The sequence below is a fragment of the Musa acuminata genome, chromosome BXJ1-2 (assembly GCF_036884655.1).
Source record: "Musa acuminata AAA Group cultivar baxijiao chromosome BXJ1-2, Cavendish_Baxijiao_AAA, whole genome shotgun sequence".
Lineage (NCBI taxonomy): Eukaryota > Viridiplantae > Streptophyta > Magnoliopsida > Zingiberales > Musaceae > Musa > Musa acuminata.
The window spans coordinates 18,985,606-19,008,355 of NC_088328.1; the positions used below are offsets into that span (position 1 = coordinate 18,985,606).

Below are 22,750 nucleotides of genomic sequence, written 5' to 3' on the forward strand. Positions count from 1 at the left end.
TTTGATAAAGCTCTCCTGGTAATAATAATACTTGCTAGTATAAGCATGTCGACATTTAGATTTAGTACTTCTTCAGCTGCTTTTGCTTATGTCAGAAAACTTGGAAGGAAGAATGTTTCTTGTACAGTGATATGTATAATATCGATTTAATATTTTGAGTAATGCGTGATGTACTATGTCAAGTGAGCAGTATGCATGTGTGTGAAAGGAATCTCCCGAGAATCGATTCCTGTGCTGACCAAACCTCTTATTCCTGAGACAAAACATAAAATAAGGTACAAGCAAGCGTACTATGAGGATGCGTTTGATCAATCATGTATGTCATCTCTTACCCTCTATTCTCGTTTGAGTCAATGAGGTCTCAAATTGAGGCTCAAATTAGTCCTCTCTTGAAATCTATGGTGTACCCCATCGCGCTCCCATGATCAAGCATGTGAGAGGATGCAGGATCCATCGATGGTGACCAATGACCCGTGACAGGTGACACTGCGAAAGAGGCCAATTCCGAAGTGCACGAATCAAAAGCCACGAGACAAACGCCCGACATGTCGGCTTCATTGAATGTAGATACGTGCAGAATCCACATGTCGTCCAATGGCGACAGGTTACGTGGCCACACGAGGGATTAAATGTGGCCTTAGCCAGGCGGATTACGAGCTTCGCCCGCAGTTTTTCCCGTGGGTCCCGCTGCGGGACCCGACGGCGATAGGTCCGGATGCACGTGGATAAGCAACCTCGACCGGCGTGCACTTGTCTACGTGCATGGAGGGGGAGTCGTATGAGTCTATCCCTCCACGTAAGGAGGTGAGACAAAAGGGTTTGGACTCATTTGGAACGGCGGGGAGCCGGAGAGCCATGGGGGTGACGACGAATGCCGTCTCCTCTTAACTCTCACACAGTCCATTTCCCCGGGGAGGTCGTATCTCCTCCACTCACCGTCTCTATAAATAGGGTTCCCTCCCCCGGGAGTTCGTATCTCCTCCACTCACCATCTCTATAAACAGGGATCCCTCCCCGGGGAGCCACTCATCTTGTTCTGTTCCTAAGCTCTGGTGAGCTGCTACCGATGGCTCCTGCTAATCTGCGTAATCAGAGGGTGTTCACCTTCGGCAAGGGGAAGAGTGAAGGCAACAAGAACATGAAGGCTTTGGTGAGTATCTGTGTGTTAGGTTTGTATCTGCGTGACGCATGCGATGATGGGTGGGTGGTGCAGTTGGGCGGGAAAGGAGCGAACCTGGCCGAGATGGCGAGCATCGGGCTGTCGGTGCCACCGGGGCTGACGGTGTCGACGGAGGCGTGCCAGGAGTACCAGGAGTGCGGCCACAAGCTGCCGGCCGGCCTCTGGGAGGAGATACTGGACGCCCTGGCTGCAGTGGAGGCGGACATGGGGGCTCGTCTCGGCGATCCAGCGCGGCCGCTCCTCGTCTCCGTTCGCTCCGGCGCCGCGGTAATCACGAAGCCATCGCATGAACTGGTGTCGTATGTAGCGTAGAGGGTGGCGGTGGTTGACGGTGGCAATGCATTGGGTGCAGGTGTCGATGCCTGGGATGATGGACACGGTCCTCAACCTGGGCCTCAACGACGAGGTGGTGGCGGGGCTAGCGATCAAGAGCGGCGACCGGTTCGCCTACGACTCCTACCGCCGCTTCTTGGACATGTTTGGGAATGTGGTATCTCTCTCTCTCTCTCTCTCTCTCTCTCTCTCTCTCTCTCTCTATTGAGCACACTGTTTATTGCTTAGCTTTTTTAGTGTTTAGAAAGCTTAATTTTGCAGAATATATTTCTTATGTTGTCCATCAAAACGTAAATATTATGGTAAAAATGTTATGTTTATCTGATGATTCACTCAGTTTGGATTTGTGAGGAAGAAAGATATGGATAAGAATGATGACGCTCGAAGCCAACGTGTACTTGAAGCTACACGTCGTCATCATCCACTTGAGGTCAAACACCACGTCATGACCGTTCCTCCTTACGTTGATACGGTCCATCCTCCCCATGTCGCACATTATCGGATCTCATCACTCGGTTTCGACCCGAACCCGTTTATCCTGAATTGGACCATTCTATGTATCTATCATCGAATAATTTAAAGATATATATCGGACTCATGTAAACATGATTTGGATCCGAACCCTTTTTGCACGCATGACATGCACGCGTTTGGTGCCGTGTTTGAAGCGGCAACGGTAACTGCGATGTGGACGGATGTAGACGGAAGTGGTTCGTCCATATCCGTTTCGCAAACGGCCAATTAAGATTGACTCGAGCGCGGTCTAAGCAATAATTTAGGATTGGGTTCGATCAAGCTCGTCCCAAATTGAGACCGATATATGATTTGGTTTTTGTAGGTGATGGGGATCGCACACTCGCTGTTTGAAGAAAAGCTGGAAGCCCTGAAGAAGGCAAAAGGTGCGAAGCAGGACACCGACCTCAGCGCCGCGGACCTCCGGGAACTGGTGGCCCAGTACAAGAACGTGTACGTCGACGCGAAAGGCGAGCGGTTCCCTACAGGTAGAACCAAGCTCCCACCTCCGATCTTCTTCTTATACTTCGGTTTGCCGCGCGGGTCTCGGTTTCGAACACCTTGGTGCGTGCCATCTTGAGAGATTGCGCCGTTTGCAGATCCGAAGAGGCAGTTGTACCTGGCGGTGATCGCCGTCTTCGATTCGTGGGACAGCTCGAGGGCGAAGAAGTACCGGAGCATCAACCAGATCACGGGGCTCAAGGGGACGGCGGTGAATGTGCAGTGCATGGTGTTTGGGAACATGGGGAACACCTCGGGGACTGGGGTGCTCTTCACGCGGAACCCCAGCACGGGCGAGAAGAAGCTCTACGGGGAGTTCCTCGTCAATGCTCAGGTGCTGACCATTGTGTTGTTTATTACATGTATCACTTGTTATTCTTCATGTGCATGGCCTACTACTACAAAAGCACATATATGATTTTTAAGGATTAGAACAAAAAATTTGGTGAGTTTAATTAACTAAATAAATCCGAGTCATGGATAGACAAGTATTCATGAACAATTTAAAGCGATGCCGTATCATCTGCTATACAATTTAAGCGAAGTTCTGGAAATTTCAAGTATAATGGCAAGTAGTGAAGTTAGTCGTTAATCAGTCTAACATGGGGTCTGAGGCGATTCTTGAACTTGATATCATCTTAATAGAGAAAACGAGCCAGAGTGTCGCCTGAAGCATTTATATAGTGTGCAAAGTTAATTGATATATGTGTGGAAATGTTGCAGTTAATTGAGTTTTTCGTACTTCTTGACAAATCACTTAGAATAGTGACAGATCATGCCATTTTCTTTTCAGGGTGAGGATGTTGTTGCCGGAATCAGAACTCCACAGGATCTGGACACTATGAAGCAATGTGTGCCAGACGCTTATGATGAGCTTGTGGAGAATTGTGAAATTCTAGAGCGGCATTACAAAGACATGATGGTTAGATTCTTTGTTCACGGTCACTTTTAAATTAGCATGATGTTTCCCCTTAAACATGATATAGACATTCAAATAAGAATGTAGACAATATATGTCACTTTTAAGATGTTTTTAAGCTTCACAAGTCTCATGATCATGGTCTGGTAGGAGATAAATGAACTATCTTAGAGAAAGAATGTTTCCCCTTAAACCTGTGTTGCTTTTACTACACTGTTGCAGGATATAGAGTTTACTGTTCAGGAAAATAGGCTTTGGATGCTGCAGTGCCGAGCAGGAAAGCGCACTGGAAATGGTGCAGTGAAGATTGCAGTTGAGATGGTCAAAGAAGGTCTTGTTGATATTCATTCTGCTATTAAGATGGTGGAGCCAGGTCATGTGGACCAACTTCTTCATCCACAGGTATACCAATTGCTCCAAGGTTAAAACTGATTAATTCTGGTTGGTTAAACCATTAACATACTCAAGAGGGTTGAGAACTTCATTTCGGTGTTCATCAGACCAGCCTTTACAATGCCAAAATACCAACATAAGGATGGTACCTAGATCATTGTATCATTGCTGAGCACGGAAAAGTTGTTGTGCATGGTAACTAACACATGTATGACTATATAGTGCTTACAAACTCTAGTAATATACATTTGTGTGCTGCTGCATGTGTAAAGATATGCATGTTCACAAAGATAATAGTATACATAGGTATATGCAGCTGTATGACATGTTGTAATTTGATAAGCACCAAAACTTGTAGGTAAATTCTTACTTATGCATGTGTATCAATATTTTAAGAAATATGGATTTGATTAATTTTTTTAACTAGTTGCAATGTGGAGTTTTTACAAAAGTGATTTTATTGAAGCATAAACGTTTATGGATATATTTCCTTATCATTTTCACTTTTTACCTGGCTTTTCATTAGGATACTAGAAACCAACCAAAAATGTGTACTCTGTGACTCTGTGTGGTCAAACATGTGGAAGGATATAAGGATGTCTTCTTCCTGCTGGCCTCTTAACTTTATATATGTGCTATCGAAGTCAAGATTTCTTCGGCTGAATTTTATTTTATTTTCTTGTTTGGACTAGTTTGAAAATCCATCTGCATACAAGGACAAAGTGATTGCGACAGGCTTGCCTGCATCACCAGGAGCCGCAGTTGGTCAAGTTGTCTTCACTGCTGATGATGCTGAAGCATGGCATGCTCAGGGCAAGGCTGTTATTCTGGTAACTTCTTTTTCTTGTTGCATAATCTTCTTAAGACAGCTTTTATTTCTTGACATTTATAGGAAAGACATACTGAAGCTTCTTTGAGTTTATGGATGATCCAATTGAACTGTTAAGCAGAGGCACCTTATGGTTACTACTTACTAGGTTGTTGATCATGGACCGAGCGCCTTCTGAAATTCTTGGCTTTTACATAGATTCAATCTCAACTATGTTTGTGTCTTATTTGATCTCCACCATTTACCTTTTAGCTTATGAAATATGTTTTATGCTTTTAAAGATCATATTGTCTTCAGTCCTGACCTGTAGACGACAATGAATCCAAGCCATTATTCAATAGTGTTATGATCAATGATGATACGGTTATTTGTTTATATTTGCTACATCTAGCTTCCTAAGCCGATTGCGGCCTTTCTCAGAAAAATCATGTTTCTCTTCTAGTATCTACTTAGCAAAGTCATTACCCGTTATTAGCCACTTTTAATGGTGATACAGGTACTAGAGCTTTGTAATCTCTCTCACTTTCTATGTATGAAATTGCAATAACATGTTTCAGGCTCAAGTTATTTTGTAAATGGAGGCTTGTACTTGATTGAGTAATATGCACATTATGTCACATTTTACTAAACCAATTGTTCAAATGTTTTTAATCTATTGATTTATAAAGATCATACTCAATTCATGTAAGTTTATTATCTTTGTCACATATGTCAAGTCATTTGAACCTTTACCTCTATATCTGCTATATCCTTCCTTTCATCAGTAGATTGCCTACTCTTTTGAAAGATCAATAAATTACTACTTTTACATGATCATCCATTCATTCTTATTCCATTAGATATTGATGATGGCTACAGAGTGCAGATTTATTTAACCTTGTCATTCTCTAGTTTCTTTGACATGCCATTACTTTTTCTGTGAGTGAAGGTGAGGACAGAGACTAGCCCAGAGGATATTGGTGGCATGCATGCCGCTGAAGGAATTCTGACAGCTAGAGGTGGTATGACTTCCCATGCAGCTGTTGTAGCACGTGGGTGGGGAAAATCCTGTGTTTCTGGCTGCTCTGATATTCGTGTAAATGATGCAGATAAGGTGAGTTAGTCCTCAACAGTGGTATGAAAGGTGTATGCCATATACACAAAACAGTTCTTGGTCATGATTAAAGTTCCAAAACCTGGAAGTTTTTGCAACCACCAAGTAACAATTTGACTCAAATCAACCATCATTAGTTCCTTGGTGGCTTCCAGGATTAAGCTTCACTAGCAGCCACAGTGGACAATTTCTCATTTTCATAATAAGATCTAATATTGTGAAAAGAAGAAAATGTGGATCATCATTATTGTTAAATAGCTTTTTGTTGTCGATTTTATGACTTCTAGGTGGTGGTTATTGGAGACAAAGTGATACATGAAGGTGACTGGCTATCCCTCAATGGATCAACTGGAGAGGTAATTACAGGGAAGCAACCACTTTCTCCACCAGCTCTGAGTGGTGACTTGGGAACCTTCATGTCATGGGTTGATGAGATACGGCAACTTAAGGTATCACTCAATGTCAAGACAAACTAATATTATTGACACTCAACTGAATGTTTGAAAAACAATTTAAGATTGTTCTATTGGTCAGAAGCCTTTTTCTTTCAAGATTTACCTTTCACTTTGCCTGATCATTCCTTTTGAGTCAACTTGCATGTGCATGGCGTTCATGTTCAAAACTGACAGGCTCCGTCCATGATGAGAATAGAAATAATTATTGAGTCAAATTGTGGTAACATCTGCTTCATGATTTCATTATATTGCAAATGATTATTTCACTCGAGAGTCTAATAATGTTATCTAATGACCATTCTAGGTCATGGCAAATGCAGATACGCCTGATGATGCTCTGACAGCAAGAAATAATGGTGCACAAGGGATTGGACTCTGTAGGACAGAGCACATGGTTAGTTTACTCAATCCACTTCTTCTTTTTTTTTTTTTTTGAGATGTCATAGACAATTCATCCCAGACATGATGAAAATGTTAAAGCTAAATGAGATCTGCAATTACCTTATTGATCACATGGATATTTTAGGCTGTTATTTATGTGGTTTGATGTTCCACTTGAAATTACATCATTCTTGTTCTGACTTGGAGGTGAACAGAATAAATCCAAGAACAGACTTGAGTGATTAATACAGTAACTATAAAGTTGGAAGCATTACTGAATCTTGATAGTGTAAAACTAGAGTATATGTTTTACCTTCTTTTTTGTATTTGACATCCAAATGTTGGTCAGTTCTTTGCTTCAGATGAAAGGATAAAGGCTGTCAGACAAATGATAATGGCATCAAATCTTGAACAGAGACAACGAGCATTAAACCTCCTCTTGCCCTATCAGAGATCAGACTTTGAAGGAATCTTTCATGCCATGGATGGTAGGATTTTCTTATCAAGCAAGTCTCTTTGACATTGAAGGACCAAATAATATCTAATAGATGTTAATTGCACATCCTATATAACATCCGTCTTGCCCTCTTTTGTTTTCTTCTTTTTTTTCTTGCCCTCTTTAGTTATGTACTTAGTTCTGTGAGAGACGTGGAACAACATATTGTAAGATTATGGCTTTTCCTGGATTTAGTGTATATCACTTTCACTTTTAATCCTAGTTTTGAGTTGTCTTATCAAAAGATGCCATTGAATGTGAGGAGAAGTACTAGAATATGCAATGATCTCATCTTTTAGAAATACTAACAGTTGTTTAAGCCCTCTTGAAAGGTTTGGTGTTTGATTTGTTCTGCATGGTGTAGGTTCTACAACCATTTGATGACTTACCAGTTACTGTTACAGTACATCTAGTTGGAGCCTTCATGTAATCTTTCATTGCTGCTATTGATTTTCAGGGTTTCCAGTGACTATCCGGCTACTGGACCCTCCACTCCATGAGTTTCTGCCAGAGGGTAATCTTGAGGATATTGTTAGTGAACTGGCTTCGGAAACCGGTGCAAAAGAAGAAGAAATCTTTTCAAGGGTGGAAAAGCTTTCTGAAGTAAATCCGATGCTCGGTTTCCGTGGTTGCAGGTTGGATTCAGTACTTGCATTGATTATGGTGGAATTGAAATAATGCAAGCTTGTGATGTAGTTCTGGTTGAATTTTGTTGGTAATACCTGTGTTATTTAATGATAGAATGCTTAACTAAAATTTGCTTTCTTTCATGTTCAGTGATAAAGAATTTTAAAACAAATCTTTTGCTATGAAGAGAACGATACTTTTTTAGTAATGATGTTGATTATTCATATAAATAACTCTAATGGTGAACTAACAAAAAATTTGCATTAGGCTTGGCATATCATATCCAGAGTTGACTGAGATGCAAACTCGTGCTATATTTGAAGCTGCTATTTCTATGAGCAAACAGGGTGTCAGTGTTTTTCCAGAGGTAATGGTACCTCTTATAGGGACACCTCAGGTATGAACCTTTCCATATATTATTGCCATTCTCATTATTCCAGCTAAGAAGAAAGCGTTCTGAATGTCCAATTTGGTCATTGTCAAACTCATTTGTAAGCTGCCATGGGTAATTGTCAGTAGAAAACAATGAAGAAAGATAAGGAGAATAAATTCTGTTATCAATTTGCTATATAACTGATTATTTTTTGAAGAATATACCTTAATATCAACTTGCCAAAGAGTGCTTAAGAAATTAATGCTATTCAATCTTTTCGAAGTTTCTGTTTGTTTTTTTTCTTTTGCCACCATTGTTTAAAGATCTTAAGAAACTGCTGGATAAATTTTGAGTTATTCTCTGTATCATGATGCCCATTGTAGAAAAAGTCTTTGATCTTACAAAGTTGCTAGAGAACTTTCTTTTTGTGAAAGAAGGCCACATCATACAATTTTTGCACCATATTTAAATTTGTAGAGTATGCGAAAATTTTGTTATTATGGTGAGATTTGCTAAGAAAAAAAATACAGTCAATTCTGCATCTCCTGACCATTGGCTTTTGAGTGTCAGGAATTAGAGCATCAAGTGAGTCTAATACGGAAGATAGCTGAGCAAGTCTTCTCCGAGATGGGAGCCTCCATAACCTACAAGGTTGGAACCATGATTGAGGTTCCCAGGGCTGCCCTTATTGCAGACGAGGTAAAAGTGCACTGGAAGCTGTCTTCCTGATGAGGTTAATCAGTTTTTATAAGTTTACAACTACACTACCATGATTAGTTCACAGGTTTTCCAATTAATATGTCATGCCCCTGGTGAGACATTTGTTTAGTAGAGTTAAGTCTGCAACAGATAGACGAGAACACTGATAAGCAAGCTGTTTGTCATAATCCTAGCTTACAGGGGTTGCTTTTTCAAGTTACCTCTAAAGATAACATGAGCACCTCCAAATCTAGTTATGATTGCTTAGTCTGACTGTATTAAATTTCATGTTGGCAGATTGCTGAACAGGCAGAGTTCTTCTCTTTTGGAACAAATGATCTTACACAAATGACATTTGGTTATAGTAGGGATGATGTTGGCAAGTTTCTGCCAATCTACTTATCCAAGGGCATCCTCCAAAGTGATCCATTTGAGGTAAAATTTTTTGCAAGAGTCTCAATACAAGGTTATTGTCTAAACACAGCTAAAAATATTATTGTTTTCCACAAGATTGTAAAATGTTTTGATACCTTAAGCTAAAGCAAAGAAGTGCCACTTTTACTTTGAACCTTGAGCAGGATAAAAGAAATGCAGTCAAGTGGTAAGATAAATCTTTAAAGAGCCCTCCCATGTGATAGTTCTTTACTATAGTGAAAAAACCGAAACGTCACTTGGCAAGTTAACTAGGAAATTTCAAAGCATTCTCGATGTTCTCATATGCCTAGTGAATGCACTGATATCTCCAATTCTTTGATAGTCTTGGGACAAAATATTTTCGAAAATCAGATGAATTTTCCTTTTTCAAGAATATGCTGGTTACTTATGTTGATTGTTATAAATTCATGGAAATTTCTGTTTATGGGAGGCTAAAATTTTCATGTGTGGAATCAGGTTCTTGATCAGAAAGGGGTAGGGCAGCTCATTAAGGTTGCTGTAGAGAGAGGCCGTAGAGCTAGGCCTGATATAAAGGTGAGAAGCATCAAGTGTGCTTGTCGTATGGTTTGCTAGCTATGAAGGTGTATGATAATGCTGCAGTAGCAATTTTTCTGAGGGGGAGAACTCTTACAAGGAAGTTCTGTTTGATTCTGTCAACAGTTAGGAATATGTGGCGAACATGGTGGAGAGCCATCTTCCGTTGCTTTCTTTGCGCAGACTGGACTGGACTACGTCTCATGTTCTCCATTCAGGTTCTGCAACATTATTAGTTTCACAATTGACAGTGTCTAAACTTAGTTTCAGCAAAAAACCTACAGCATATACATCATAAGATTTTGTACTTTAAGATCCTGTAGTCACATAATATAGGTTTTTGCATCATCTGGATTCTTTCAACCGATATAGCTTTCTAGTTGGATGTCTGGTGCATCCGGTTCTCACTGTACAGTTCAGTTCATCTTGTGATTCTCCATGCAGGGTCCCAATTGCAAGGCTTGCAGCAGCTCAGGTGGCAGTATGACAGGGTTCAAGATATGCACAAGGAACCTGAACATCTGGACATGTAATCCAAATGCTGAATGTGTACTGCATTGCTCAGTACTAATTGCTTCCATATCAAGAATCTAGTTGCTGATGGGAGCAAGCAGCTTAAAAGCAGTATCCAGGTAGTGTTAGTGTTGTGTTGTGGTGTCATCTAGGAAGCAGTGATGCATGGCAGTGGTGAGAACTGCCTTTATCCCCTCTGTTGTAGTTCAAGAAGCACTTGTTGGAGAAAATAAAAAGCATGGAAATTAATGTTCCACAAATATGGCCTGATGTGCTGTGAAGTTGGTCATTATACTTGTCTCTTTGATGTGGTGTATTGGTGCTGGTGAACTCACAACTGTTGCAACCTTTGCTCCACAAGAAACTTCATCACCTGAAAGTTTCACCAACTAATGACCTTTTACGTTGGATGAAACATTCCTATCTTTGATGGGCAGAGATAAACGTGACTTGATGAGGCTTCATACAGTTACGTTCAAACATTTACTATCTCTTGCCCTCACCGCGATCGCCCTCAATCCGAATCCCGCCGTGGTGATCCGCAGACTCGGTCGAATCAGCCACCCGCGGCCGGTCCGCGACTGGGCCGGCGCGGTTGGTTCGGGTCGCGGCTTTCGACGCCGCCATGTTCTCGATGGCGCTGGGCGTGCGGTGCCGATCGGCCGATTGCAGACCTAAGGGCGTATTGAAGCAGCGGAGCGTGGCAAGAAGGGCTAATCTGAGCGTGTCCGTAAACCTCCCTGATAACGAAATCTTCGAGAGGTGGGAGCTGATATAATTGGGCTGCAGAATGAATGTGAAGGCCGAGGCGGAGAAGGGGATGAAGCCACTGTCGGACTTGGCGGAGGGGCTGGGCATGGAGTTCGTGTTTGGGAATGCGATACTGTGGAAGAAGTGGCTCATCAAGCAGTGGAAATCTCAGAAAATCTTCGATGATACTGACTTCAGGCAGGTTCTTTTTCTGCAGAACAGTCGAAGAACTCGTTTCGTTCAGTGATTTGTTGCAGTTAAATTCTTGAAAGTTTCAAGCTTGATGATGCTTAGTCATGTCTCCTTCATTAGTTTCTTGCATTTGAGTACTTGGTAGTTAAAACATGCTGTTCTTCTCTGTTTGATTGAATTCTAGAACAGCTAACAGGCATTTTTACCGAGTTGTTTTTGTTTCTGTTTAGTTCAGAATTCAAATAGCTTGATGATCGAGTGATCAAATATTTCTCCTGAGCTAGTTGAAAGAAAAATTAGAGATGATTAGGGACACTTTATGTTGACATAAGATGGGAGTCTGGTTAACATTAGTGTAAGACTGACAAGAAAACCGATGCACAAAATGGAATTTAGCATGTTTCTTGTGCTGTTATAATGCATTACTCGTGTCGAACGGTTGAAGCACAAGTGTTGTTATCGCTGTCCTAGAGGATTTTGGTGACAAAAATTTTAGTAAACGGAAATCACATGAAGTAGTTCATTCAGAAATAGAAAGTTAAGCTGTTGTGTCATTATATCTTTTTCTTCACACAATTATTCTGCAAAACAATGCAGTTCTAGGTAAGAAAACCATGGATCTTTGAATTCGTTAACTGATCAACTCATGAGCAGGAATGTGCTGAAAACCACGATCGATGTCCCAAAAGCAGGAGAATTGAGCCTCCATTGTATGCATCTTGATCACCTTGATGAGAGAACTGGAGGCTGAAACAGATAAACTCAATACTGTGTTCAAGTGATGGACCTCATATCTTAGCTGGAGGCCTGAACTCTCTTGATGAAGCAGACTACACTGCAGAAAGCCTTCTCTTCAACTCAAACTCGGGTATTAATGTCATGCAGTATCATGAAGAGATTGGTAAGCCAACATTGAAGTACCTGAAGGGGAAGCAGTACTCGGATGCCAAGAACTTTGCAGGGGAATGTGAAGCTGTTGTTGTGGTTGCCAAGGGACAACGTGATCTGATACTTCAATCTAATTTAAAAGAAACTGGTCCAGCAACTGTGCTTAAAGCTTAATATAATCTTTGAAGGACTAATTTGATAGTCGCGGATGTCGCATTTTCTAAGCTTATTTTGTTTTCTACTTTAATTGCAGATGTGCAAGGGACCGGCAAATATGGAACCAGAGTTGACCACATGCTGGCCTCACCAAACTCACCCTATTAATTTGTGCCTGGTCCTCATGGGGTGGTTTCATCCGAGGGGACTTCGGATCATCACATTGTGAAGGTTGACATTGTTATAGCTGAGACTGATGGGAACGATAGCATTCATTGACAGGAAACAAAGAGTTCTGAAGATGGATCACTTCTCATCTAAAGGGATATGGTGAACTAATTTGAACTTTTCTTCTTTCTACTGGGGAGTTCTGATACACACTACGGATAGACATGAGAATTTTTGGCTTATCTTTAGTAGCAGTAACTGAAGGGTGAGTAATTTCTCTTCCAGAACATTTGAATTCCATTGCAATTCCTTTCATGTTGTTCTTGTTGTTAACTTCTGCCTAGCATCAAGTAGATTACTCCCTGCATGGTCTGGACAAGAGGAGATAGCATGAAGTTGGGAAACTTGCAAAGGATATATATCGACTTTAACATCAGGTATGGAGACCATTTCTTGTTGGTATTGATTTTCTTTGTTCTTTCTACTGAGTCTTGTATTTGCCATGTTTCTCCAAATCTGTTTCTGCTGATGGAAAGGGGATTTCCCCGACCGCAGGATGAGAGCATCCCTGAGTTTGTTCTTGAGGTTGCAGCTCTGTTCTTTGATGATTCTGAGTAGCTTCTCAGTGAGCTAAGCAGGTACTTGTCAGTGATCTGGTCTAGAATGCTGTGGTCCTGTTCCACTACACATGGCCTATTTTCGGATTTAATCTTCTTTTTCGGGTGCAATCAGAAGGTAACAAGGGAAATCCAAATCAGAAGAGAAAAGGTTAGATATCTACCTCATGGAAGTTATTATAACTACTGTTTTAACTGTTGATATCAAAAATTGCTATATGTTATCCTCTTGGATTTGGTGATCTTTTATGCTACCACTATTGGAATTTATTTCTGTAAATGCAAAATGAATGTGTACACACTAGACTGGATGAGTTATAAATCTAGCCATTCATTTCCTCTACAATTTATTATCATTGGTATCTCTCTTCCTCATTAATATATATATATATATATATATATATATATATATATATATATATATATATATATATATAATCAGTTAGTTATCATTCCACTGATAGCTATAACCATATCATATATTATATTAGTGCCCTTCAAAAAACTCATTTTTTTTGTAAGAATAAAAAATATTTAAGTATTTTTTTAATTTAAACTAAATAATAGTAAATCTTTTGGATTCGGCTAACTATCATTTGACTGTTAGTTGAAACTCTAAAGAATACTAATATAATTTAAAATTTTATTATGTTTATGAAAACTTTAAAGACATTTTAAATATTTAACTACTTTCTGACTGGAATTCACTATTGTTAATAGCAATTAGTGGTTGGTAGCTTTTAGTTTTCTAAACAATAAATAAATCCAAGCAATCAATGAATGTGGCTTTCGTTCGGTATCGCAAATGAATGCTTTGCATCCTCAAATCTGTAAGTAGCTGCTGAGCTTTCGTTGGCCCCACTGTCATAATTAAGATATGGTAGTTGATAGGGATGAATTCTAGCACCCCTCAGCTTCTCCTGTCACATAATCAATATCTAAACACATAATCAATATCTAAACGAAGGCCTAAAGCCATTTACTCCCTACGACCATCGACAAAAGCTCGTATCATCTATCCTGACTTCTCGAAGTAAGTCTATAGGAAGCACTCCTCACCGATCTCTCAATTGGTAAAATAAATCTAGCTTCACATTAATGATAGGCGGTATGGCCTGACTTCATCAGCCTTCCCTTCCGAACAAATGACAAGGGGATTATGCTCTACCTGACCCAAAGAAATAAGAAAGCTCGATCGAAGATGTTATCTCGATAGTCTTTAGATGTTGATAAATCGCCCGCATTAAATGTTTTCACCACATCGGATAAGAGGAGTTTTGAGGAAGGCATGTCCACTCCACCCAATGCTTAGATATAAAATCCATGCGTCAGGCCAAGCCGGGATAAACAGGCAATTATGAGTCCACACATGCTATTGAAGGAAGAAATGTGACATGAGAACAACCTAAAATTGTTTTAATATAATTTTTAATTTTATTAAATCACGTAGTTATTACACGAATTTAAATACGAGATATATCGACTACATAATAATATTTTGCTTCCCGTCAACTTGACGTGTGTACGTACACACACAGACGCGGCGACGGTGGTCGATCAGTGGCGGCCGACGAAGTCCTTGATGGCCACGATGAGCTCCTCCGTCCTCTTCGCGGTGGTGGGGTCGTTGTCGACGGCGAACTTGTTGAGGTAGAAGGAGTGGCTGACGCCGCCGCTCACCAGCACCTCCACCTCCTGCCCGGCCTCCTTCATCGCCTCGCAGTACTCCAGGTTGGTGCCGTGTATCAGGTCGCGCTCCGCCACCGCCACCAGGAAGGGCGGCAGCCTCACCTGCTCCAGCGGCGGCGCCGCGTCCCCCATCGGGCACGTGAATGGGTGGTCCTTGGTGGCTCCCTGCGGCAGCCCCAACGCCAGGAACTTGTCGAGCATGTCGAGCGTGAAGAACACCGAGTCGGCCTGGAGCTCCAGCTCGGAGCGGCTTCGAGTCGAGCGGACGAAGCCCGGTTGGAGCGGGATGCCGCCCGCCACCCTGAGCGGCGACCAGAACTCCGAGTCCTCCTCCCCGGCCCACGCCGCCACCAGGTGCACCAGGTTCCCCCCGGAGCTGTCGCCGATGAGGAACACGCGCGAGAAGTCGGCAGCAGCGCAGAGCAGCCTCTCAGCAGGATCACTGCCATCCCGGCCGCGGGCGAGCCTGCGCAGGCGGAAGAGGGCCGCAAAGCCAGCGTCGGCTGCGGAGGGCATGCGGTGCTCGGGGGCGAGGGGAAGCTCCACGGAGACGACGGCCGCGGGGACGGCGGCGGCGAGGCGAGAGTAGAACTGGTGGTACATGAACCACGAGAAGTGGCTGATGCAGAAGCCGCCCCCGTGGAAGTGGAGGAGGATGGGTAGGGGCTTACTGCTGGACTCCGGCAGGTAGAGCCGGAGGGAGGGGTAGCCGGGGATGTCGTGGAGGGTGACGCCGTCGCGAGGGGTGTCGAAGGGCTGCACCGGGTTCATGAGGAAGAGTGCCTCCGGCGGCCCGGTCCAGGTCCGGTCGACGGTGCCGTCGTCAAAGACCCGCAGCCACCCGGAGACCTCGTCCACCACCCGTTTGCGTGTCATCTCCTTCGCAACCATATCGGAACCAAGGAAAGCAATGCACTCACTCTACACCAGCTGCTGTAATGGAAGAGAGAGAGAGAGAGGGTCGAGGTGAGAGGGGAGGGGAAAGGATGGAGGGGTTTTATAGGGCGATGGTGTGGTTGATTGCTTCCTTGTGGTTGTTCCATGGCAATTGCATGGAGGTTTTGAAGACATTAGGTGAATGGTTATTCTACAGCACAAGTCAAGTAGCAGTCAACATTTTGAGCAATTGGTATTCTACAAGACAAGGACAAGAACAAGTAGGTCAAGGTTTGGGTTGCATGGAAAGTTCATATGTCATGTATCATTTACTACATATAATTAATATGAGGCCGCCAGGTTTGGTGGATAGCAACTCCCATATCATATTATCCAACATGTAACACTGAATGTGAATTCAATCTTTTTTTATTTACGTCTTCCCAGCAAATTCTAGTTGGATGCCATGAGAATCTTTATCCTACATTTTCTTCCTTCCACAAAGCAGTGGAAACAGTCAAACCATTGACTTGGACATGTCTACATTGACAAGGTAACAATTCTTTGACTTGAATCACTGGAAACTTCATCCTACTCTTCTGGAATTGACTTGAAATTTTGTATCTGTCCTTCCACCCGAAAATTAAGGTTTATTTCTTTGATGATGACAAGCAATGGATGCTAACCTTCTAACTAATCAGCACCTGTAGAAGGCCATTATCAGTCATTTTGACTATGGTGTCTCAACTCCTCACGCTTCAACTCCGCCTACCTGCAACTGTGGTGAACCCTCTCTCTCTCTCTCTCTCTCCTTGCTAAGTCAAGATTCTTCGTGATCTTGTAAAAAGCTCTCAATATATTGTTTTCTTTATTCATGATCAATATACGATGCTTTCTTTAATCATCCATCAAGCTTGCTTGCATCACTGCTGAAACTTCACAAGTAGAAGACTGACTTTGGTCACGGTGACTTTGGTGGGTCAACTTCAAGCTTTGAAAGACCAGCATCCTCGGGAAAAAACATGTTAAAACTAAATATTATTTTCCCTCTTTGTGCATCAGGTTCCTCATCAAAATACTAACTTAATATCAAAATGAAAATATCAACTAGCACAACATAAATAATAGAACAAAAAATCAATCACATAGTGAGAGTGGAAAACCAAAAAAAAATCATGGGACCGTAATCCATCTCAAAATTTCACTATCAATAGTAATGATAACATGCTTATAATAAGTCTTCTCTAGAATAACTAGAGGATCACAATAATATCAAGATCATAGATCTTTGCTCAAGAATAGTATATCTTAGATCTCATCAAAAGAGAATTCTAGGTTTCATAAAATGGGTATAGTAGGAAAATACCTCAGAGAGGGTAAAATGTAGATCAACACCGTTAGGATTGTAGAGCTTACTGTAAGGATTCTTTACATAAAATTTGGGGCACAAATATCAAAAACCTTACTCTCTCTCTCTCTCTCTCTCTTGTTTTCTCTCTCAACATCGTCGCACACGTTCACTGTGCACATTTACTGCACACGCTCGCACCTCTCTCTAATTTGCTGCCCTCACCTTTTTGCCCTTTCTCTCTTAATTATTGATTTGGGCTTATGACCCAAATTATCCCCTACATATCGGCTGGACCCAATAATTCTCTCCCTCCAACTCATATGGTGGGCTATACTAAGCCCGCTTTGCCTACATACCTCAAGCTTCTCCTTAGGCAAAGACTTTGTCAACATATCTAATCCATTCTCATTAGTATACACTTTTTTCAATTGTAATTTTTTCATCTCAAGCATATCACGAATCCAGTGATATCTCACATCAATATGCTTGAATATAGAATGATATATTGAATTCTTGGAGAGGTGAATGACACTCTGACTATCATAGTAAATAGTATATCCTTCCTGTTTCAAGCCTAATTCCTGTAGAAACTTTTTTATCCATAAAGCTTTCTTGTAAGATTCAGTAATTGCTATGTATTCTGCTTCTGTGGTTGATAGAGCAACACACTTCTGTAACTTAGATCGCCAAGAGACTACTCCTGCAAATGTCATCAAGAATCCCGAAGTGAACTTCTTGGAATCAGTATCACCTGGAAGTACCTCTTAGATATATTAATATCTATTTCACTACTATCCAATGTTCCTTTCCAAGATTAGGGAGAAATTAGCTAACAACTCCAACTGCATAAGCTATATCTGGCCTAGTACAAACCATAGCATACATCAAACTACCTACTGCAGATAAGTAAGACACTCTGGACATTTCTTTTTTTTTTTTCTCGCTTGTCGGACATTGTTTCGAACTAAGCTTGAAATGACCTGCAAGTAGGGAACAAACTGCTTTGGCAAAAAACTAAATAGTCACCACATATGTTTCCCAACTTTCTGGTAAAGAGCTGAGAAGTAATAATCCTTGCATCTCATCATCTATATTCATTTTCATAGCAACCAACTTGTTTGCAAGACTCTAAAATAGGCTTATGTGCTCAATAATATTACCATCATATTTATATTTCAAATTTATAAGTCTTCTGAGGAGAGCAATTCTATTTCCTACTGTCTTTTTCGTAAAGATATTTTCTAACCTTTGTCAAACAATATCAGCTCTGGTTTTATCTGAAATATGCTCATGCAAGTTTATATTCATCTATCTTCTAATATAGGCAATAGCTTTTCTATGTTGAACTTCTCATTCTTCATTGTCCATAGTAAAAGGTTTATCTTTAACCTTGATAGGCTTATCAATAAAGCAAATCTTCCATCAGACGTCTCCAAGTAAAATAATTTGATGAGTTCAATTTAATCATACCATTTGACTGCTCCATTTCAATCACACAAGAAAAACTAGCACCAAACAACCTATTGCTCTGATACCACTTGTTGGGAAAAAACCTGTTAAAGTAGAATATTCTTTTCCCTCTTTGTGTATCGAAATGAGTTCCTCATCAAAATACCAACTTATATCCAAATAGAAATATCAACCACATAAATAATAGAGTAAAAAATCAACCACACAATAAAACCAAATCTTTTAACATGGAAAACCCGAAAAACCACGGGACCGTAGTCCATCTCATACTTCTACTATCAATAGTAATGATAACAGGTTTACAATAAGTCTTCTCTAGAATAACTAGAGGATCACAATAACATCAAGATCATAGATATTTGCTCAAGAATAACATATCTTCACCGAAGATGAATCTCATCAAAAAGAATTCTAAGTCTCACAAAATGGGTATAACAAAAAAGTACAAGGGTAAAATATAGATTAACACTGTTAGGATTGTAGAACTTACTGCAAGAATACTTTACATAAAATTTAGATTAAAACTGACAACATTTGACCACTAATCGTCAAACAGAAATATCAAAAACCTTATTTTCTCTCTCTCTCTCTCTCTCTCTCTCTCTCTCTCTCTCTCAGGTAGATGCAGGACTTTATTGCAGAAACAAAAGCATAGAAGGATAGCTCAGTTGTTGGATCTACCAACCACTCTATCATATGAGATTTTTTTTCCCACGTGCAAGAATTAATCTTGTTCGATGTTTGCAAGAGATTCCAAATAATTGGTATATTATGATTTTATTATTGTTGTATATGCATACTTGACAGAGTATCATAATCTAATTATAATTATTATACATATTTAACTAATCCTTAGTAACACATGAAAATTCCCAACATGCATGTAATTTTTTCTTCAAATTACCCTTATGATATTATCCTTTACTATTTAGGATATTAAATCATATTGCATCTAATGGTTTAAGCTTTTAGATGGAGTATTTTATCTATCCCTATTTCAAAAAATATAAGATTGGGACTGTTGTGCTAATTTATCCCTATTTAGCTCCATTTCTTTGGTTTATGTAGTCTTAGCTCACTTGAGACTAAACCGTCATCAAAATCGATAACATAGTTAAAACACTCTCATAGTTCATCACTAATACAATCCAAAAGCTTAATCGGTTTATATTATCGATCGTCACTAAGATATTTTATTAATTTTTTAATTAATTGATAATATAAGACTAATCCTTAGTTTTTATATTATCGATCATCACTAAGATATTTTATTAAAAAAATTTAATAAAATTTAAGGATCCAGAATGCCTTGTAATGCCTTGTAATGCAAACCCGATCCGAACCAACGATTGCGGGTGCGAAACCCGGATCCGGTTCGCGCGTCTATAAATAAACCGGCCGCTCATGCTCGTCTTCGAGGCGCCGTGCGAACCGCGGAAGCATCGGTGGGTCGGTCGGTCTGCCGCCTGTCGGAGGGAGGGAGCGAAACCGACCGGTTTCGTTTCTCCTCTCGCCTCCCCCTCCAGGTTTCGATTCGATCCGTCTTTCGGGTTCTTTTCTTCTTGGGGTCGCTTCTTTGTACGGCGACGACGAGTTCTTGATTCGTGGATGCTTCGTTTTGGTTCTTGTAGTGGATGGAAAAGCTTTAGGGTCTGTTCGTCGCTAGTTCGGTCCGGCTTAATCTGTGGCTCGGAAACCCTAGATCGGTCTCGTTTAGACGGATTAGTAGCGGCTCGAAGGTGAAGATTTTTAGACTCTTCCATGTCCTTTTGTTAGGATGTGACGATGTCTTGGTTAGAGAATCTTTTGGGGTTTCCTCTTCGTGTTCAAATCGTGATTTGGTTGTTTGGTCGGTTTTATTCCTTTCTGATGGCGGGATTGTCGGTGAGGCCTCCTCAGCCCGTCTCCAACGCAGTCTCTCCTGCTCTCAAGTTAGAACTGAAAAATTGAAGTCGAATGGGGTACCAAACTCAGTCCCTCCGACCATCGAGGTAGGGCTGAAAAATAGAATCATTGATTAATATATATGTTAGTAAGTATTTATAAAAAGCTGACGCCAATGGAATATTATAGTAGTATTGGTAGAAACACTATATTAGGATAGGTTTGGTTCAAGTTCAAGGCTACGATTGCTTGCTTCATCTTGTTTATTCCAAGTGACTCAGAAAAAGCTACATTAGTTTTTGTTTTAATGGATAAATAGAGGATCTGGATAAAGATATTTTTGTATTCTTTTTCAGTTTTTGAAATTGTGATAATATTGGTCTATGTTGGTGATGGTTTAGGATATGTTCTTCGTATATTTGTTTGAGTTTGATGTTATGATTTGCTTGCTTGATCTGGTTCTATAATAATGTTCTATCTGATTGAGATGCAGGGTGTCTAAGGAACAGTATATTATTCTCCAGTAAATGGGATAAGGATTATCCTTCTTTTCCTTTAGTGTTTTGGTTGTTTCAATGTATGTGTTGGTAATGCTTTCAGGATATGGTCTCGGGTATCTTGGTTTCAGTACGAGTAAATGATTTGCTCGCTTCAACTGGTTCTATTATGTTTCTTTGATTGGGATGAAGAGTGACTCAGAAACACTATGTTAGTTTCTTTTGAATGGATCAATTGGAGATGCTTTATGATGGATGGTGTTGATGGATTAATGTGTCGTGGCTGATAGAGTCAGCACAGCCTGGTCCACAGGGTAATGTCGGGAGTCTCTGGTCGGTTGAGCTGGGTGTCGAGATCGATCGAACACCACTTTGAGCGTTGGCGGCGGGGGTTTGATCAGCGCCTTCTTGCTTGCGATGACAGCTTTCCTGCAAAAAAAAAGACCGTCGTCGGGTGTTTCCCGACTTTGGTCCCTTCGACGATCAAGTTAGTGGCGGGTTGGAGTATTTTCCTCTCCTCCTTCTCCTGGCCGGATACCGGCCAGGTGCTTTTATGCTACTGTATGAGGGTCGGTCGTACGCAGGCGTAGCGGCCGATCCTCGGGAGATGAGGCAGTACCTTTATGCGACTGTCGCTTCGGGATGCGTGAAACGGCGCCATGCGGCGTCGTCCCGAGTTTTCCATGACGGGACGTATCGAGCCACGCTTTATTATGGATGTATCGGGCTTAGGTCTGTCGGATCGGGCTTAGGTCTATCGGGGGGAGACCTTTTGTCATGAGTGGTGCCATCGCGCCATGTGGCGTGCTGATTGGGGCAACGTAGGTTCTGACTCGGGTCGATCGGGCCTCCTGCGAGCTTGCGATGGGGGCGTCGGAGCCACTCCTCGGACTTACTCCATCCTCGGCCTCTTGTTGTCCTTGCGCCTCCTTGCCATTAGGGCTTCAACAGCGATGTGTTGATTGGCACGCTGGAGCATCTCGAGGATGGTCACGGGTGGCTTCTCGATGAGTGACCAAAAGAGCCTCGAGGGCCTCAAGCCCCTCAGGAATGCCTGCATGGTTACAGAAGGGTGAGCGTCCGAGAATCTCCGGATTTCCGCGGCAAAGCGCACCACGAATTGGGAGAGCGATTCGCCCTCGTGTTGAGATAACGCGAGTATGGCAACCATGGGAGGCCTTATCACGGCCCTCGAAATATCACATTCAAGAGGTGTGACCCTATCTAAAATCAATAATATTATAATTTATCGTCAATTCAATCCAGGATCCAATCTAACAATTTGAGGATACTAAGAATCATTCAAAATTAATATTCACAATTCATAAACATGTACGTTTCATAAATCTTACTCCACTTCACTCAGAGATTCATAAAATTCCAAAGGCAACTCAACTAAACATCAACCACAACACAAATCCATAATCGTAGGAAATATATACATGAGCGGTCCTTTAAACTTTTACAACACATAAGTATCAACATATCCTTAACATTACATCAGAGGTAAAGTATACTATACAACAAAAACTTATCAACCAACAAAGATTAGCCCAAAAATCTTTTAGCCTTTAACTGCTTCAACCTAATTCTAGCTTTTCAGTGCGTGACAAGCTACCTTGAAAAATTCATATAGTAACGGGGTGAGCATAAAGAGCTCAGCAAGCGACTAACATATCCATGGCGATAGGAGAAGTTCAAGCAGGCTTAGTATCAAGATAACAAAAGTAGAAATACAAGTATTCATTTGGAATCATCTCATTTGATATAAAAAATATCATAAAGGGTTACCTCATTCGAAAACAGGCGTTAGACATAACAATAGGAGAAAGAAAATTGGAGCATTTCATTGGCAAAAGAAGCATTTAGGCATGTATCAAATGGCACATGAAGCATTTAGGTGCATATCAAATGCGTAAGAGTGTTTGGGAGCATAAC

General features: G+C 41.2%; 2 protein-coding genes across 2 annotated transcripts; one reads left to right on the plus strand and one right to left on the minus strand.

Annotated features, from left to right (window-relative positions):
- Positions 1-851: 851 nt before the first annotated feature.
- LOC103969489 (pyruvate, phosphate dikinase, chloroplastic) lies at positions 852-10,534 on the plus strand. The gene is made up of 19 exons (XM_009383030.3): positions 852-1,150; positions 1,214-1,447; positions 1,533-1,670; positions 2,352-2,514; positions 2,626-2,861; positions 3,321-3,449; positions 3,669-3,848; positions 4,532-4,669; positions 5,597-5,761; positions 6,049-6,210; positions 6,521-6,610; positions 6,947-7,085; positions 7,551-7,728; positions 7,988-8,117; positions 8,664-8,792; positions 9,090-9,227; positions 9,684-9,761; positions 9,888-9,979; positions 10,206-10,534. The coding sequence occupies exons 1-19, from the start codon at positions 1,067-1,069 to the stop codon at positions 10,246-10,248; spliced, it is 2,646 nt and encodes an 881-aa protein (XP_009381305.2). The 5' UTR covers positions 852-1,066; the 3' UTR covers positions 10,249-10,534.
- A 3,913-nt stretch (positions 10,535-14,447) lies between these two features.
- On the minus strand, positions 14,448-15,721 carry LOC135612368 (probable carboxylesterase 17). Its single transcript, XM_065108571.1, has one exon. It carries the CDS (start codon positions 15,623-15,625, stop codon positions 14,603-14,605), a length of 1,023 nt encoding a protein of 340 aa, XP_064964643.1. The 5' UTR covers positions 15,626-15,721; the 3' UTR covers positions 14,448-14,602.
- Between the last annotated feature and the right edge of the window lie 7,029 nt (positions 15,722-22,750).

Bases quoted from the DNA above. Each gene is read 5' to 3' on its own strand.
- LOC135612368 (XM_065108571.1), bottom strand. From the start codon at position 15,625: ATGGTTGCGAAGGAGATGACACGCAAACGGGTGGTGGACGAGGTCTCC.
- LOC103969489 (XM_009383030.3), top strand. From the start codon at position 1,067: ATGGCTCCTGCTAATCTGCGTAATCAGAGGGTGTTCACCTTCGGCAAG. The intron at 4,670-5,596 runs GTAACTTCTTTT...CTGTGAGTGAAG, and splicing joins AGGGCAAGGCTGTTATTCTG to GTGAGGACAGAGACTAGCCC. The intron at 6,211-6,520 runs GTATCACTCAAT...TGACCATTCTAG, and splicing joins ATGAGATACGGCAACTTAAG to GTCATGGCAAATGCAGATAC.